Below are 18,606 nucleotides of genomic sequence, written 5' to 3' on the forward strand. Positions count from 1 at the left end.
CAGCCTTGGGCAATAATGCCAGAGAGTCCTGCTCTTCTTACCCCAAATTCAGTAGGTTTTCATGAATAGCCACAGAGAAAGTAGCTTTGAGAAAAGACATGAAAGAGGTGAGGAATTATTTCATGTAGTTATCTAAAGATGAACATTCCTGGCAGAGGGAACACTTTAAGGGACTGAAGGTGAGAGTATATTTAGGGTATAAAAGGGACAGTGAAGAGGCCAGTATGGCTAGAATGGAGTACCTGAGGGGGAGAGTAGTGGGAAATTACGTCAGACAGGTAAAGAGAGGCAGATAAGCCCTTTTAGGCCACTGGCTTTTACTCTGAATGAAATGAGCTGCTGAGCAGATCTGCTTTGAGTAGCAGAGTTGAGACAGTTCGTCTTATCATTTTATTTTTTTTTTTTTAAGATTTTATTTATTTGCCAGAGATAGAGAGAAAGAGTACACACAAGCAGGCAGAGAGGCAGGCAGAGGCAGCAAGAGAAGCAGGCTCCCCGCCGAGCAAGGAGCCCGATGCGGGACTCGATCCCAGGACCCTGGAATCATGACCTGAGCCGAAGGCAGCGGCTCAACCAACCGAGCCACCCAGGCGTCCCTCGTCTTATCATTTTAAAAGCAGCTTTAGGGGGCGCCTGGGTGGCTCAGTGGGTTAAGCCTCTGCCTTCGGCTCAGGTCATGATCCCAGGGGCCTGGGATCGAGTCCCCCATAGGGCTCTCTACTCAGCAGGGAGCCTGCTTCTCTTCATCTCTCTCTCTGTCTGTCTCTGCCTATTTGTGATCTCTCTCTCTGTCAAATAAATAAATAAAATCTTTAAAAATAAATAAATAAATAAATAAAAGCAGCTTTAGTGAAATGGAAGCTGAAGCATGGCAGAATAGAAGACTCAGGATGCTAGTTAAGAGACCATTATAGTCCTGATTATAGCAATGCAAGGGAGAAATGATTGTGGCTTAGATGAGGGTAGTAGCAGGAGAGGTAGTGAGAAGTGGTCCAGTTCCTTCTGGTAGATTGGAGGGGGGCTAGTGAACAGATTCAGATTGCTTATTTCAAGGGAATTTTCCTGCGTCGTATCTGTGAATGCTTTTTTTGTTCCTTTTATTGAGTTCTATATTTTTTGAATTCCTTATATTGATTCTAATTATGCTCAGATTGGATCATTTTAATCCTCTAATATTATTTTCTCATTGCAATCTCTTTTTTTCTTCTGAAGGCTTTCCTCCACTCCATTCAATTTTTATCTTTTTTGGGGGGGCTCCATGCCCAGCGTACAGCCCAGTGCAGGGCTTGAACTCACAATCCTAAGATCAAGGCCTGAACTGAGGTCAAGAGTCGAACACTTAACCGACTGAGCCACCCAGGTGCCCTTCATTCTCTTTTCTTTAAGCTGAGGACATGAGAGTAGAGAGGAGCTTGCCATTGAGGAATTTAATCCTTTGTGATAGATCTATCTAAATTCTGTTCTTTCTTCTAAAATCTCATAAAGTGTTGGGGTACCTGGGTGGCTCATTTGGTGAAGCGTCTGCCTTCAGTTCGGGTTATGATCTCTCAGGGTCCTGGGATGGAGCCTGGCCTAGCAGGCTTCTTCTTTTTCTTCTGCCCCTCCGCCCACTTGTTCTCTGTCTCTCTTTCTCCCTTTCTCAAATAAATAAATAAAACCTTAAATTAAATAAAATTTCATAAAGTATTTTCTATCAGATCCACTCCATCCAGTGGTAAATTCCATCTAATTCCATAGGCTTTGGCTGATTCTCCCAATTTGGCTTAGTTCTCCAAAAGATAGCCGCAGAGGTTCAGCCAGTCTTTCCTCAAGTCCCATAGTGGTTTGTAGAGGATCTTACTCTTGGAATATGATTGATAACATATTAGTTTCAGATGTAAAATCTAATAACTCAATATTTGTATATATTGCAAAATTATTACCACAGTCCAGTTAAAATTTCTCACTATACAAATTTTTTTTATTGTGTTGAGAACTTTCAAGATCCACTTTCCTAGCTACTTTTAAATATGGAATATGGTATGAACTAGTCGCCTTGCTGTATGTGACATCCATGTGACTTATTCATTTATAACTGGAAATTAGAATTGTTTGACCCCTTTTACCCATTTTTTCTACTACCCCTGCCTCAGATAACCACCAATCTATTCTATATATCCACGGAGGCTCTTATTCTTGGTGGATTTTTTTTTTTTAACTTTACCAGGACTGTCTATTTATTCCTTTATTCTCCTCCATTCGTATTGGAAAGTATTTTACATAAGGTTGCTCTCATTTCCTTCTTGGGTTGCAGCTTGTAAAATGTTTTTTCTATCAGGTGTCCAGATATGAGTCCTTTGATCATTCTTTCTTTACCTAGAAATCTTGGTCATGTATTTTTTAAAGTTCAGTAATATATAGGAAAAAATGGCATTTGTATCTTTACAACTTGCTTCCTGCACTATTGACTAATTGAAATTTTGCTGTTTCCAGTTTTTCTTATTAAAATTCCTTTGTGCTTTCCCCATTCACCCACCCCCCTTCCCTAGTTTTCTTGCAGTGTATTTGAGCTGGAAAACATGAAGCGAGGTTAGATACAGGAAATCCTAGAGGCAGAAAAAAGACCCTTGATTTGGGCAGGAAGGGCAGGTGGTAAGAAAGATCTTATTAGGGAGTGATAAGCGGTAGTAAGATTTTTGAGATAGATACAAAAGATAAGAGTAAGACAACTTCTTTCTGCACTAAGAAGATGGTCTGATTTTAAGATTAAAGTTTCTTTTTTTTTTTTTAACATTTCATTTATTTATTTAACAGAGAGGATCACAAGTAGGCAGAGACACAGGCAGAGAGTGGGGGGGAAGCAAGCTCCCCACTGAGCACAGAGCTGGTTGTGGCCTTGATCCCAGGACCCTGAGACCATGACCTGAGCCGAAGGCAGAGGCTTAACCCACTGAGCCACCCAGGCGCCCATAAAGTTTCTTTTTCTTTTAACTACAGTATAGTTAACATACCCTGTCACATTAGTTTCAGATGTATGATAGAGTGACGCAGCAGTTTCATACCACACACGGTGCTGATCACAAGTGCCCTCCTTAATCCCCATCCTCTATTTCATCCATCTCCCACCAACCTCCCCTCTGGTAACTGGCCGTTTGTTCTGCATAGTTCAGAGTTTTCTTGGTTAGGTCTCTTTCCCTAAGATTAAAGTTTCTTATGGAGCAAAATATTGTTTTTTATGACTACATTCTTTCTAGAGAACTTTTGTTTTAAGAGCTAGTTTTGTTTAGAAAAAACACAAAGTAAAACCTGTGGGTATCTGTTAGGAATTTTATCCAGATAGCTGTTACTATAATAGTGAATGTATTTGTGTGTTTTCCCTCCAGAATCTCCCTGGGGAAAGCGACATGAATATCTGCAATGATATTTCCTGACAAGAATTTCATAGAAGAGAAGGAAAGGAGATCAACAGCTAGTGAGCAGAATCTCCGATAACCACGATTTGGTATCGATCACCTCCAACTGCAGACTTCCGTTGCCTACTTTTAAATCAGAGATAACTACAGTCAGAACCCAGACAAGGCACAAGGATACTTCCATCTGTAGTTTTTGAGATCAAAGAAAGAAACCACAATGTCTAGGAAACAAAACCAGAAGGGTAAGATTACATGTGGGCATAAATTGTTAAAAGCATAGTTGTGAAATAATGATCTGTATATTTTTAAAAGGTTCTCTTTAATGTGTTTTGAACAGTTACATTTTCCCTTACCCAGTGTGGTACTACTGATAGGTATAATTTATCTCTTTGTCTCGACTGCAGTTAATTTTAGAACATTCACAACTTTATCTATGTTGTGGATATTAGATTGTAGTTTTGTGTGTTACTACTTTGGGAGCTAATTCATATAACAGTTGCTTTTCTCCTTTTATAAACGTACTAAATTACAATATATTTACAGGAAAGCCAACTGCATCCAGAAAATACACTCTCTGGGGTGTGAACATATGTTGGGGGCATGGTGGGAGATAACTTACTGCAGGATATTTTATAGCCTGTGAGTTGATGTTTTTTTCATTGGAGACAGGAAATGAAGTAAGAGTAAATGTTTCCAGTTTTCAATTCCTTCTTTAGCTTTCCTTCCGGGATTATTACTCTAGCTTCTTGTCTAAAGTGAAATATAAGATACAAGGAATTAAGAAATACCAAGAATAGTTTCAAGAAGGGCAAAGACAATAAAGATTATAAAATCACTTTTTCACCTTTTTTAGATAGCTGCAAAAATGCAAAGGGACAAATTAAGCAGTAGCACTTGAACTATTATACATAACTGGAATATATTTGTTAAAAGAATGACCAGAGCGGGGCACCTGGGTGGCTCAGTGGGTTAAGCCTCTGCCTTCAGCTCAGGTCATTATCTCAGGGTCCTGAAATAGAGCCCCACATCGGGCTCTCTGCTCAGCAGGGAGCCTGCTTCCCTGTCTCTCTCTCTGCCTGCCTCTCTGCTTCCTTGTGATTTGTCTGTCAAATAAATAAATAAAATCTTTAAAAAAAAAAAAAAAAGAATGACCAGAGCTATCCTGGCTTTTTTTCCCCTTCATTGAATTTAGTTTTCAATTTAAAGTTAATGTTCTTTAATTCAAAACCCTGGTGTAGATCCAGGTGTCATGTGTTAATATGAAGGGAAATGCTTTTAAACTTAATTGTGACTTGGTAACTCACAAACCCCATTTTAAGAAAATAACATACCAGACAGAGCTGCTTGTGGTTTTGAAAGTATGTAGTTACTGTACTCATTGTATCTTAAATATGTATAAACGGAATCTGAGTTCTAAGGAGTGATTATTATTACTAAAGAACTATTTTATAGAATGAGATTATCAACTAAAAAGTTTTTATAACCAAAGTTTGTTTTTTCTTAATCCTCGTGATTCAGTTTGCTTTCTTCCCAGTTACATTCGAAACATTATCTGTTTTCCTCCAGAAATGAGAAATACTATAGTAAAAATAGGACTCCAGACTTTAAGATAAAACAATTTCATCTAAGAAGTTTAGCACTTAATTTTTCATTAAAAGGTTGACTTCAGCAGAATGCTTCAACCTTGTTAAAACTAGAGTCTTTGTGTCTGTATTGCCAGAGCTGTAAGAAGGATTCTTTGCTTTTTGTAATTGGTATTTAATTACTTTATATAAAATGAATTTGAAATTTTGACCATATCATAGGCATTAAGTGCTAACAAATTTTGATTGAACATAGTCTGGATTTACATGTAGTTGGAAACAAAAGAAAGTTTATTTGTTGTTAGGACTTTCGCTGAGATAAAGCTATATGTATAATGTAGTTGAACAAAAAAAGTACAAAGTACTTATAAAAGTGTGGAGAGAAGCATTTAGTCTCTCACTGTTAAGTACGATGTTCGTTGTAGGGTTTTCATAGATGCCCTTTATCAGTTTGAGGAAGTTCCTTTCTATTCCTGTTTTGCTGAATTTTTACATGACTGGGGTGTTGGGATTTTTGTCACATGTTTTTTCTGCATTTATTTCAGTCCTCCTCAAACAGGGATGATTTTGCCCCTTTGGGAATATTTGCCAATGTCTGGAGACATTTGTGGAGGTCCCAACTTGGTGGGGCAAGGTGCTACTGGTGTCTAGTGGGTCTAGCCCCAGGTGCTCTACACATCTGCAGTGCACACGACAGCCCTCCACAGCAAAGAATTGCCTGATCCAAAAGTCAATACTGCTGAGGAAACCCTGGTCTATTAATATAATCATGTGATTTTGTCCTTTATTAATATAGAAAATTAATTTTAAAGGGGATAAACAATTCTGCATTCCTGGGATAAATCCCATTTGGGGGGCACATGGGTGGCTCAGGCGGTTAAGTGTTTGCCTTTGGTTCAGGTCCTGATCCCAGGGTCCTGGGATCAAGTCCCACATTGGGCTCCTTGCTCTGCGGGGAGCCTTCTTCTCCCTCTGCCTCTGCCTCTCTCTTTCTCTCTCTTTCTGTCTCTTATGAATAAAATAAGTAAATCCTATTTGGTCATTGCTAATATTTTGGTACAAAATTTTAAAACTTACATTCATGAGGGATATCAGTCTGTAGTTTTCTGTTCTTGTGATGTATTTTTCTGGTATATGATTTATCCTGGAAGGTTACATGTATGCTTGAAAAGAATGTGTATTGATCTATTGTTGGGAGAGTGTTCTATATATGTTAGATCAAGCTGGGTGATCATGATGTAAGTCATCTATATCCTAACTTTCTGTTTAATTGTTTTGTCCTTTACTAAGAGAAAAGTATTGAATATTCAGCTACAATTGTTGAATTATGTATTTTTCGTTTCTGTTTTGTCAGTTTTTAATTTACATATTTGGGTACTCTTATTAAGTATATACATTTATAATTTTTATCTTGATAGATTGATTTTCTTATGAAATATTCCTTGTCTCTGGAAATATATCTTTGAAATTTTAATTTTTCTGATATTAATATAGTAGTTCTAACTCTTATACTTACTATTTTCAGAAATTATCGTTTTTATACCCTTTCCATTCAACATTTAATGTATTTATTAGCATGATTGGGTTTATCCCTGCTATTTGCTGTTCTCTACATCTTATTTTTTGTTCCTCTGCTACTGTTTTATTGCCTTCTTTTTAATGTATTTTTAGTATATACTTACATTTATATAATTTTATTCTTCTTAGTGTATTAATTCCTCTGATTTTTAAAAAAGATTTTTTTTTATTCATTTGAGAGAGAGAGAAAGCACAGGCCGGGGAGGGAGGAAGGGCAGAGGGAGAGGGAGAAGCAGGATCCCCGCTGAGCAAGGAGCCTGATACAGGGCTTGATCCCAGGACTCTGGGATCATGACCTGAGCCAAAGGTGGATGTTTAACTGACTGAGCCACTGAATAGGCGCCCCTATTCCTCTAATTTTTTTTAAAGCCTGCCCTTCCTTCCTTCCTCCCTTCCTTCCTTTTATAGCTATTTCTTTTTTTTTTTTTTAAGATTTTATTTATTTATTTGACAGAAATCACAAGTAGGCAGAGAGAGGGAGAAGCAGGCTCCCCGCTGAGCAGAGAGCCTGATGCAGGGCTCGATCCCAGGACCCTGAAATCATGACCCAAGCTGAAGGCAGAAGCTTAACCCTCTGAGCCACCCAGGCGCCCCAAAGCTGTTTCTTAAATAGTTATTTTATTAGTGGTTGCTCTAGGATTGCAGTATGCATCTTTAACTCGGCACAAGCTACTGACTTAATACCTATAAGAGGGGCGCCTCTCTCTCATTTTTTCAAGATTTTATTTATTTGACAGAGAAAGACACAATGAAAAAGGGAACACAAACAGGGAGAGCAGGGGCAGAGGAAGAGGGAGATGGAGAAGCAGGGTTTGCATTGAGCAGGGAGCCTGATTCGGGGCTCCATTCCAGGACCCTGGGATCATGACCTGGGCTGAAGGCAGACGCTCAATGACTGAGCCACTCAGGCACCCCATTTTTCTTTTTTCTGCAAACTGTTTTTTCATAGTGTTCTTCCTTTATTTAGGTTGTCTAATTCCTCTTGATTGATTTTCAAGTTCACTGATTTTTTTTCTTCTGCTATCTCAAATTTGCTATTAAGTCTAACTGGTGAATTTTTCATTTGGGTATTATATTTTTAATTAGAATTTCTTTTTAGTTTTATCTTATAGTTTCTGTTTCTCTGTTGAGATTGTGTATTTGTCAAGTCAGTATGACTATGTTTTCCTTAAATTCCTTGAATATATTTTTATTAGTTGTTTTGAAGTTTTTGTTGGTTAAGTCCACCAACTTGTGGACCCTTTCAGTATCAGTTTCTATTGATTGGTGGTTTTCCTATGTATGAATCTTTCTTTCTTGGCTTTTTTTCTAAGTGGATAATTAAGGTAATATATTAACTCCTCATTCTTAATTTATCTTCTTGAGGGTATTTTAAAAATAATCAGCCATCAAAAGAAATGAAATCTTGCATTTGCAACCATGGATGGAACTAGAGGGTATTATGCTAAGTGAAATAAGTCAGTCAGAGAAAGACAATTATCAATGATCTCTGATATGAGGAATTTGAGAAGGCAGGGCTGGGGATTGTGGGGGAAGGGGGAAGGAAAAAATGAAACAAGATGGGATCAGGAGGAAGACAAACCATAAGAGACTCTTAATCTCACAAAACTGCTGGGGGTTGGGGAGGGTAGGGATAGGGTGGTTGGGTGATGGACATTGTTGGAGGGTATGTGCTATGGTGAGTGCTGTGAAATGTGGAAGCGTGATGATTCACAGACCTGTATCCCTGGGGCAAATAATACATTATATGTTAATTAAAAAAATAATAATTAGCCTGGACATAAACTGAGGCATCTGCCACTCTACCTGTCCCATGTGTACATCACAAATATATCTGCACAGTTTTTTAATTTTAATCTTAATTTTTTATTTTTGCTTTTAGGGATTGTCCCTGTGTCTGCAATGTTTATTAGTCAGCCAATGATTTGGACTGAGCTTTTGCTAAATATCTCAAATGCATAAGCATTTATCCTCTGCTGATTGAACCATGTGGGTTGAGGAGGACATTCAAAGTTCAGGCAGTTCTTTTCTTTCTTTCTTTTTTAAAAATTTAATTTAATTTAATTTTTTTTCAGTGTTCCAAAATTCATTGTTTACACATCACACCCTGGGCTCCATGCAATATGTGCCCTCCATAATACTCACCACCAGGCATGTACCCCCCACCCCCTTCCCTCCAAAACCCTCAGTTTGTTTCTCAGGGTCCACACTCTCTCATGGTTTGTCTCCCCCTCCAATTTCCCCCAACTCTTTTCTCCTCTCCATCTCCCAATGTACTCTGTGTTATTCCTTATGCTCCACAAGTAAGTGAAACCATATGATAATGGACTCTCTTGATTGACTTATTTCACTCAGCATAATCTCTTCCAGTCCCATCCATGTTGATATAAAGTTGGGTATTCATCCTTTCTGATGGAGGCATAATACTCCATTGTATATGTGGACCATATCTTCTTATCCATTCATCTGTTGAAGAGCATCTTGGCTCTTTCCATAGTTTGGTGACTGTGGCCATTGCTGATATGAACTTTGGGGTACATATGGCCCTTCTTTTCACTACATTTGTATCTTTGGGGTAAATACCCTGTAGTGCAATTGCAAGGTCATAGGGTAGCTCTATTTTTAATTTCTTAAGGAATCTCCACACTTTTCCAAAGTGACTGTACCAACTTGCATTCCCACCAACAATGTATTAGGGTTTCCCTTTCTTCACATCCTTTCCAACACTTTTTGTTTACTGTCTTGTTAATTTTGGCCATTCTAACTGGTGTAAGGTGATTTCTCAATGTGGTTTTGATTTGAATTTTCCTGATGGCTAATGATGATGAATATTTTTCATGTGTCCATTAGCTCTTTGTATGTCTTCTTTGGAGAAATGTCTGTTGATGTCTTCTGCCCATTTTTTTGATGTGATTATCTGTTTTGTGTGTGTTGAGTTTGAGGAGGTCTTTATAGATCTTGGATATCAGCCCTTTGTCTGTACTGTCATTTGCGAATATCTTCTCCCATTCTGTGGTTGCCTCTTTGTTTTGTTAACTGTTTCCTTTGCTGTGCAGAAGCTTTTGATCTTGATGAAGTCCCAAAAGTTCATTTTTGCTTTTGTTTCCTTTGCTTTTGAAGACATATCTTGAAAGAAGTGGTTGTGGCTGATGTTGAAGAGGTTACTGCCTACGTTCTCCCCTAGGATTTTGATAGATTCCTGCCTCACGTTGAAGGTCTTTTATCCACTTCGAGTTTATCTTTGTGTATGGTGTAAGAGAATGGCCAAGTTTCATTCTTCTACACATGGCTGTCCAATTTTCCCAGCACCATTTATTAAGAGACTGTCTTTTTTCCTGCTTTGTTGAAGATTAGTTGACCATAGAGTTGAAGGTCCATATCTGGGCTCTCTACTCTGTTCCACTGGTCTGTGTGTCTGTTTTTGTGCCAGTACCATGCTGTCTTGGTGATCACAGCTTTGTAGTAAAGCTTGAAATCAGGCAACATGATACCTCCAGTTTTGTTTTTCTTTTTCAACATTTCCTTAGCAATTTGGGTCTCTTCTCGTCCCATACAAATTTTAGGATTGTTTGTTCCAGCTCTTTGAAAGATGCCAGTGGAATTTTGACCGGGATGGCATTTCAGATTGTCAAAGAAGAAGTCAAAACTCTCTTTCTTTACAGATGACATGATACTTTATATGGAAAACCCAAAAGACTCCACCCCCAAACTACTAGAACTCATACAGCAATTCAGTAATGTGGCAGGATACAAAATCAATGCACAGAAATCAGTTGTTTTCTTACACACTAACAGTGAAAATACAGAAAGGGAAATTAGAGAATTGCTTCCACTTACTATAACACCAAGAACCATAAGATACCTGGGAATAAGCCTAACCAAAGAGGTAAAGGATCTGTACTCGAGGAACCACAGAACACTTATGAAAGAAACTGAAGAAGACACAAAAAGATGGAAGAGCATTCCATGCTTATGGATCAGAAGAATAAACATTTTTAAAATGTCAGTACTGCCTAGAGCAATCTATACTTTCAGGCAGTTCTTAACTTTGTTTTCACTTTTAATTTCCACTGGCTTCCTGGGTTGCCCTCTGCATGGGCATGGTTTCTCATTTAGCTAGGGATGTGTAGAGAACTAATCTACTTTTCTATATGGTTCTTTCATTTCCAGGATTTCCCTGTTAAATTTCCTGTTTGTTTACCACACTGAACCAAGACTCCAACTTCAGACTGGCAAAGCAGCAGGTTTTTAAAAAAAAGATTTCTGAGTTCTCTACTTTAGCCTACTTTAGGGCAAAACTTCGTCCTCTCGAGTTAGCCTGCTTTGGCAATCCCCGCCCTGGTAAAGCTGTTATCCTCCACAGAGCTGGAGATATGAGTGGGAGCAGTCCTAGTCTAGAAGGGTAGAGACTGCATTGTTTTTACTTAAGGCTCTAGCAGTTTCTCAGTAGTTTGTTGTGGCCTTTGATTGATTTCCAGAGCCCTGAAACAGCTGTTTTCCACAATTTTATTCAGTTTAATATTTGTGTTTTAAGGAGAGGACTTGCTCAACCTCTTCCCACCTTAAGCCTAGTTTTATTATTTTATAAAAGCACTAGTCCTCAAAGATTAGAAATTAAAACAGTAAGATCAACAACTAGTTCTTTATACCTGGTGGTTTGAATAGCTCTGAATTAAATAGTGGCAACAGGAGACAGGTCTTTAGACATTAAGTAGCCTACTGGTTCATGTGGCTTACTAGTTAATTATGTAAGAAATGCTTCTGACAAAAATCTTTTGTGGGCCTTACCCTTGGATTACTTGAATTGTTTGTTGGGCACCCAAATGTTGAAAATCAAATAAGAGAACTTTTTATTACTATTTTTTTTAGATTTTATTTATTTGTTTGACAGAGAAAGACCACAAGCAGGCAGAGAGGCAGAGAGAGAGAGAGAGAAGCAGGCTCCCTGCCAAGCAGAGAGCCCTATGCGGGACTCGATCCCAGGACCCTGAGATCATGACCTGAGCCGAAGGCAGCAGCTTAACCCACTGAGCCACCCAGGCGCCCCAAATAAGAGAACTTTTTAACGAACCCAGAGCAGATATCTGGGAACCTGTTAGTTTCATGATACGAATTTATAGTGGCATAATTACATATAACTTTTTACCTTTTCCTAACTGATGTCTGAATTCAACACTAGATAAAAGAAAACCAACTCTGGGAGTAATCCAAGGTTAGGAATAGGTTTAGTTCTGATTCTCACAGATTAGTAATGATCTGATTTTCTCCCTACAAAGTCTTTGGAGACTAGAGAAGGATGAGACCAAATGAATGTAATTTTTAAAATTTTAGGAGCCCTGATTTTGGTCAGGTAATCTCCTTCTCTCAAACTTGACTATATCTCAGAATCACTGTGGAAATTTTAAAAAAATCTTTTTTTTGTTTTAATCTATCTCTGGAGATGGTACTTAAAGACTCTTTTCAACAGTCAGGTTAGCTAATATTTTTCTAGATATAAAAACTGTGTTTGCCTGTCAGTGTCTAACCATATTTATCAAGTTACAATGATAAGAGCAAGTTTACAAGTATTGTACTTATTTTGTTGACTTCATTTTGCGCTTTAGTTCTTTCTCTTCCTCTTTACCCACTTGTGAAACTATTCAGCTACAAAATACTTTCACATTTGATATTTAAACCTCTGAAACATTAAAACAGCTGTCTGAAATTTTATAGTTGATCATGCATGAACAGTTTCTCTATCTCAGTACTGTGCTACAGCTTCATTGCTTCACTGCTTTTTGCTTTATGTAGCTCTACCTAAATGTTTCTCTCTTCCTTTCCTCTGTCCTCCCCAACTTTTTTTTTTATTTCACAAAACTGAAAACCTCTATACAGTAACTCCCCACTCTCCCTTATCCTAATCCCTGGGAACTACCATCCTACTTCCTGTTTTCTGTTTCTGTGAATTTGACTACTCTTGATAACTCATACAAGTGGAATCATACAATATTTGTCCTTTTATGACTGGCTTATTGTACTAAGGATAATGTGTTCAGAGTTAATCCGTGTTGTTAGCATGTGTCAGAATTTCCTTCCTTTTTAAAGCTGAATAATATTCCATTGTATATATTACCACATTTTATTTATTTATCTTGGACACTTGGGCTGTTTCCATTCTCTGACTATTGTAAATAATACAGCTGTGAACATGGCTGTACAGATAGCTTTTAAAATCCCTGCTCTCGCTTCTTTTGGGTTTAGAGCCAGAAGTGGAATTTCTGGATTAATGGTGATTCTGTTTGATTTCGTGAGGAACTGCCATTTTGTTTTTGGTAGCAGGTGTACCATTTTGTATTACCACCAGCAGTACACAGGGTTCTAGTTTGTTTACATCTTCTCCAACACTTGTTTTCTGTTTGTTTGCTTTTTTAAATAGCTATCCTAATGGATATGAGGACTTCCTTTTAAAGAGCTACAACCTGTTTTTATTTTTAAATTTTTAAAAAGCAGATAAAGAACACAAGTAGGCAGAGAGGCAGGCAGAGAGAGAGAGAGAGGTGGGGAAGGAAGCAAGCTCCCTGCTGAACAGAGAGCCCGATGTGGGGCTTGATCCCAGAATCCTGGGATCATGACCTGAGCCGAAGGCAGCCACATAACCGACTGAGCCACCTAGGCGCCCCTATTTAAAAATTTTTTTAAAGATTTTATTTATTTATTTGACAGAGAAAGAGATCACAAGTAGGCAGAGAGGTGGGGTGGGGCGGGGGAGGGGAAGAAGCAGGCTCCCTGGTGAGCAGAGAGCCTGGTGAGGGGCTCCATCCCAGGACCCTGAGATCATGACCTGAGCTGAAGGCAGAGGCTTAGCCCACTGAGCCACCCAGGCGCTCCTACAAACTGTTTTTATAAAATCATAGAATTTTTAAATTTAAAGGAACGTTGATAACTGTTAGAACTGACCTCTATTCTTTGTGCCTCCCGCCTCATCTGTGATACCTATAAACATGCACTGTATGCCTGTTTCTCTTGGCCTATTAGACTCTTGAGTCTGTTATAAGAACTGAGTTTTATTCTTGTGTGTCTTTCTAACAACTAGCTTGTCACTTTGATACACTGTAGATTGTCTAGAAACAAATTATGTTAGTTTATAGTTTTAAAAATATTTCATTTTTTTAAAAAGATTTTATTTATTTGACAGACAGAAATCACAGTAGGCAGAGAGGCAGGCAGAGAGAGCGGAGGAAGCCGGCTCCTGCTGAGCAGAGAGCTTGATGTGGGGCTCGATCCCAAGACCCTGGGATCATGACCTGAAGCGAAGGCAGAGGCTTTAACCCACCGAGCCACCCAGGTGCCCCTCAGTTGTTTTTTAATTAATTTTTTAAATTGAAGTATAGTTGATACACATTGTTACATTAGTTTCAGGTGTACAACATAGTGATTAGAAAACTATATATAATGCTATATGTTCACCGCAGGTGTAGCTACATCTGTCACAATCTTCAGATGGGGAGCTTATCCTGGATAATCCAGGTGAGTCCTAAATGGCAGTCACACGTATCCTTACATGGGGGAGGCCGAAGGAGATTTCAGATAGAAGAGAGGGCATTACAACTATGAGGGCAGAGGCTGGGGTGATAGGGCAAGCCAAGGAATGCCGACACCTGCCAGCAATTGGAAAAGGCAAGGAACACATTCTCCTCTAGAGCTTTCAGAGGGTGTGTGGCCTTGCCTTTACCTTGATTTCAGCCCAGTGAAACTGGTTTGGCCTTCTAAGCTTTAGAACTATGACAGAAAACATTTCTATTGTTTGAGCCACGAAGTTTGGATTCATTTGTTATAACAGCCATGGGAAACTAATACAGAACCAAAGCGAGTCTTTGGCCCTAAAAGGTTCATTGTTCTCAGCCACATTCTTTTTGTTGAAAGTCATTTACTCTTAATATACTTTTTTAATGTCATCTCTTTTTAGAAATTCAACGAAAAGAACATTTTATTTTAGGCTCTAGCTGACTGTTCTACAAAACGTAACTGGGAGTAATTGGCCACATTTCTCTCTTTTTTCTATCCTTTTAAGAGTAAAATATCTAATATATCTAAAATATCTAATATAAAGGTGGGAAACAAGTAACTAAATGTGGCTTATCTTTCTACCCTGGGCAACTAAAAAAAATAGGTTATTCTTAGAAGCAATTTAAGTTGTTTCTTAACATTGCTCATTTATGAGCTTACTACAAAAACAAAAACAAAAAACACATTTTTCAAACATGTATTTTCCAAAATTAGTCCAGAAGGGTTTATTTGGTGCATGCAAGAATCCATTAGACCAAAGATAGGGAAAGTAAACATTTTGAAGGGAGAATAACATAGACAGGCAATTACTTGGGTGAAACATATGGGATAGAGCAGTTGAAAAGCTGAATGGTGACAAATTCCTGGAGCCAAGAGAACAGTGATTGATGTTCAGGGCCTTCTGGGGTGTGAGGGGGGACTAGTAACCACCCCCTTACTCTGGCATAGGACCCCAAGAGAGACTGAGTCCTAGTAGTAAAGATGAGTGGAAATAGACTTACCTTTGTAGGAATTGCAACTTAGTTTCAAATTATTTCAACACCTGAAATTGTTTTGAGGTAATATAGATACCCTGGTACAAGTAAACAGATCCTCTCTGAAAATCCTCACAGATTACTTTCATTATCAGTTTTTTAAATGGGTCGTTTAGTACACACGCACACAAAAAAATCAGAAACATGAGGGGATGAAACAGTAAGAATATGGAACAAGAACCATTAGACAATAGAACAAATACACAGGAGATCTAAATATTAGAGTTATCAGATTTAAAATAACTATTCTTCAAAAAATAAAAATACAAAAATAAAATAACTATTCTTAAGAGATTCAAGGAAATAAAGACAACTTGGGGAAATTCAACAGATAACTGGCAAACTATTTTGTAATGCATATTTTAGACCTGAAAAATACAGTATTTGAAACTATGAACTCAATGTATGGGGTTTTTTTTTTTTTTTAAGATTTTATTTATTTATTTGACAGATAGCATAAGTAGGCAGAGTGTAGACAGAGGGTGAGGGAGAAGCAGACTCTCTCCTGAGCAGGGAGCCCAATGTGGGGCTCAATCCCAGGACTCTGTGATCATGACCTGAGCCGAAGGCAGCTGCTTAACCGACTAAGCTACCCAGGCACCCCACAGTGTATGGTTTTAAAAACAGGGGGTGCCTAGGTGGCTCAGTTGGTTAAGTATCTGCCTTTGGCTTGGGCAGTGATCCTGGGGTCCTGAAATGGACTCTCACATTGGTCTCCCTGCTCAGCTGGGGGTCTGTTTCTCCCTCTCCCTCTGCCTGCTGCTCCCCCTGCCTGTGCTCTCTCGCTCTCTTTCAAATAAAAAAATAAAAATTTTAGGGGCATCTGGGTGGCTCAGTGGGTTAAAACCTCTGCCTTCAGCTCAGGTCATGATCTTGGGGTCCTGGGATCGAGCCCCACATCGTGCTCTCTGCTCGGCAGGGAGCCTGCTCCCCTTCCTCTCTCTGCCTGCCTCTCTGCCTACTTGTGGTCTCTGTCAAATAAATAAAATCTTTTAAATAAGATAAAATAAAATTTTTAAAGAAAATAAAATGAAAACTGATTGTATCTGAGAACAATCTGAACTGCATTATAAGTTAGAAGGACCTAAGTCATGCATGGAAATTCAAAAGATTAGGAAACATAGAAGAGGAGGTGAAAGACTTAGAGGCAACAGAGATTAGGTATGTCATATGTGTAATGGGAACTCCAGAGGAAAAAGAATAAGGAAGAGTATTTGAGGAAATATTATTGATAACTTTCCAAAATTCATGAAAACTGTCAAGCCACAGATTCAAAAAGTGCTACAAATCACAAGCAGAATAAATATAAAGAAATACACACTTAGGAACATCATAGTAAAATTTCTAGGAAACAAAGACAGAAAATCTTAAAAGCAGGCAGAGGAGGAAAATATACAATTTTGAGGGTTTCTGGGTGGCTCAGTTGGTTAAGCGTCTGCCTTTGGCTCAGGTCATGATCCTGGGGCCTGAGATGGAGCCTCGCATTGGACTTCCTGGTCAGAGGAGAGCCGACCTCTCCCTCTCCTTCTGCCCTTCCCCCTGTTTGTGCTCTCTCTGTCAGGTAACTAAATAAAATCTTTACAAACAATTTTGAAAGGATCTAAGTCAGACCTAGAGCTAACTTCTCTACAGAAACAATAGAAGTCAAAGGACATTGGGAGGATATCTTTAAAGGTCTGAATAAAAATAACTGTCAGTTTGCAATTCTACACGCATCATATACAGTGAAAATATCATTCTAGAATGAAGCAAAATAAGCACAGTTTTAAAAAACAGCAAAACACAAAAACAAAACCAAAAAGAAGTCATCACCATTGGAACCCCACTGAAAAAATCCTAAAGGTATTCTGAATATGGAAGAAAGATGACCCAGTTGGAAGATTGGAGATGCAAGAATGCATGAATAACAGTGCAAACCACAAATACATAGTCAGGTCTCAATGAATATTGACTGTATAAAACAAAAAACCTTTTAAAAAAGGTTTTATTTATTCATTTGAGAGAGAGACAGAGAGAGGGAGAGGGAGAAACAGGCTCCCCGATGAGCCAGCCAGGAGCCCGATGTGGGGCTCGATCCCAGGACCTGGAGATCATAACCCCAGCCAAAGGCAGATGCCCAACCGTCTGAGCCACCCAGGCACCCCAAGAATGTTTTATTAGGATTTAGAAACACAGGGAGAGTTTTTAAACTAAGCCTGGGTGCCTCAGTCAGTTAAACATCTGCTTTCGGCTCAGGTCATGATCCCAGGGTCCTGGGATCAAGTCCTGCGTAGGACCCCCTGCTCAAAAGGAGTCTCCTTCTCCCTCTGTCCCTTCTCTTGCTTTTGTGTGCTCTCTTTCTTGTAAAAATACACAAATAATTTAAAATACATGTTTCATAAACACACACATACACACACATAGAGAATGATCGGGGCACCTGGGTAGCTTAGTTGAGTGAGTGTCCAACTCTTGGTTTCAGCTCAGGTCGTGATCTGATGGTCTGTGAGATCAAGCCCCATGTCCTATGGGGCTCCCTGCTGAGTGGCAAGTCTACTTGAAGATTCTCTCCCTCTGCCCCTCCCCCGACTCATTATTTTTCAAATAAATGACTTTTAAAAAACACATAGAGAATTAATATACATGGTAGTCATGGCCTATAAATTAGGAGGGGCAGGGACACCTGCGTGGCTCAGTTGGTTAAGCAGCTGTCTTCAGCTTAGGTCATGATTCCAGTGTCCTGGGACTCAATCCCACATTGGGCTCCTTGCTCAGCAAGGAGCCTGCTTCTCCCTCTGTCTGCCACTCTCCCTGCTTGTACTCTCTCATGCTCTCTTGCTCTCTCTCTCTGGCAAATAAATAAATAATATCTTAAATAAAAATTAGGAGGGGCATAAACTCCCTTGCTTTATCAAGGAAGAGGGGTAAAACTGCCAATTAATACTAGAATTTTGCAAGTCAAAAATAGATGTCATAATCTCCAGGGAAGGTGTTAAAAGAATAGTCACTATGAGGGTGCCTGGGTGGCTCAGTGGGTTAAAGCCTCTGCCTTCAGCTCAGGTCATGAACCCAGGGTCCTGGGATTGAGCCCTGCATCAGGTGATCTGCTCAGTGGGGAGCCTGCTTTCTCCTCTCTCTCTGCCAGCCTCTCTGCCTACTTGTGATCTATGCCTGTCAAATAAATAAATAAAATCTAAAAAAAAAAAAAGAATAGTCACTATGTGCTGCAACATTGATAAACCTTAAGAACCATTATACTAAGTGAAATAAGCCAGTCATAAAAATACAAATACATGATTCCACTTATAGAAAGTATCTTCAGTAGTCCAAGTCACAGAAAGTAGAATGGTGATTGTTAGGAGTTGGGGGTTATGGGGTATAATGGGATATGGGGAGTTTAATAGATACAGATTTTTAGTTTTGTAAGATGAAAAAGTTCTGGAGAGTAGTTTTATAATAATATGAACATATTTAACACTGTTGAACTACATACAC

The 18,606-nt window shown here is 38.9% G+C and overlaps 1 protein-coding gene and 1 long non-coding RNA gene across 4 annotated transcripts in view; one reads left to right on the forward strand and one right to left on the reverse strand.

Annotated features, from left to right (window-relative positions):
* The window catches only part of SPATS2 (spermatogenesis associated serine rich 2), a 143,040-nt gene that overhangs the window by 67,877 nt on the left and 56,557 nt on the right, over positions 1–18,606 (forward strand). For both annotated transcript variants that reach the window (XM_082741196.1, XM_082741197.1), the window contains exon 2: positions 3,363–3,634. In XM_082741196.1, the coding sequence (XP_082597322.1) occupies positions 3,610–3,634 (25 nt within the window). In that variant the 5' untranslated portion in view covers positions 3,363–3,609. The remainder of the gene's footprint in view (positions 1–3,362; positions 3,635–18,606) is intronic.
* The window catches only part of LOC309869704, a 102,889-nt gene that overhangs the window by 17,783 nt on the left and 66,500 nt on the right, over positions 1–18,606 (reverse strand). The window contains exon 5 of one of the 2 annotated variants that reach the window (XR_014314327.1): positions 4,017–4,142. The exons of the other annotated variant lie outside the window; for it this stretch is intronic. This is a non-coding gene — a long non-coding RNA (uncharacterized lncRNA). Of the gene's footprint in view, positions 1–4,016; positions 4,143–18,606 lie in introns of those variants that run through there. 2 annotated transcript variants of the gene reach the window in all.

This window comes from Mustela nivalis (assembly GCF_964662115.1).
Source record: "Mustela nivalis genome assembly, chromosome: 7".
Lineage (NCBI taxonomy): Eukaryota > Metazoa > Chordata > Mammalia > Carnivora > Mustelidae > Mustela > Mustela nivalis.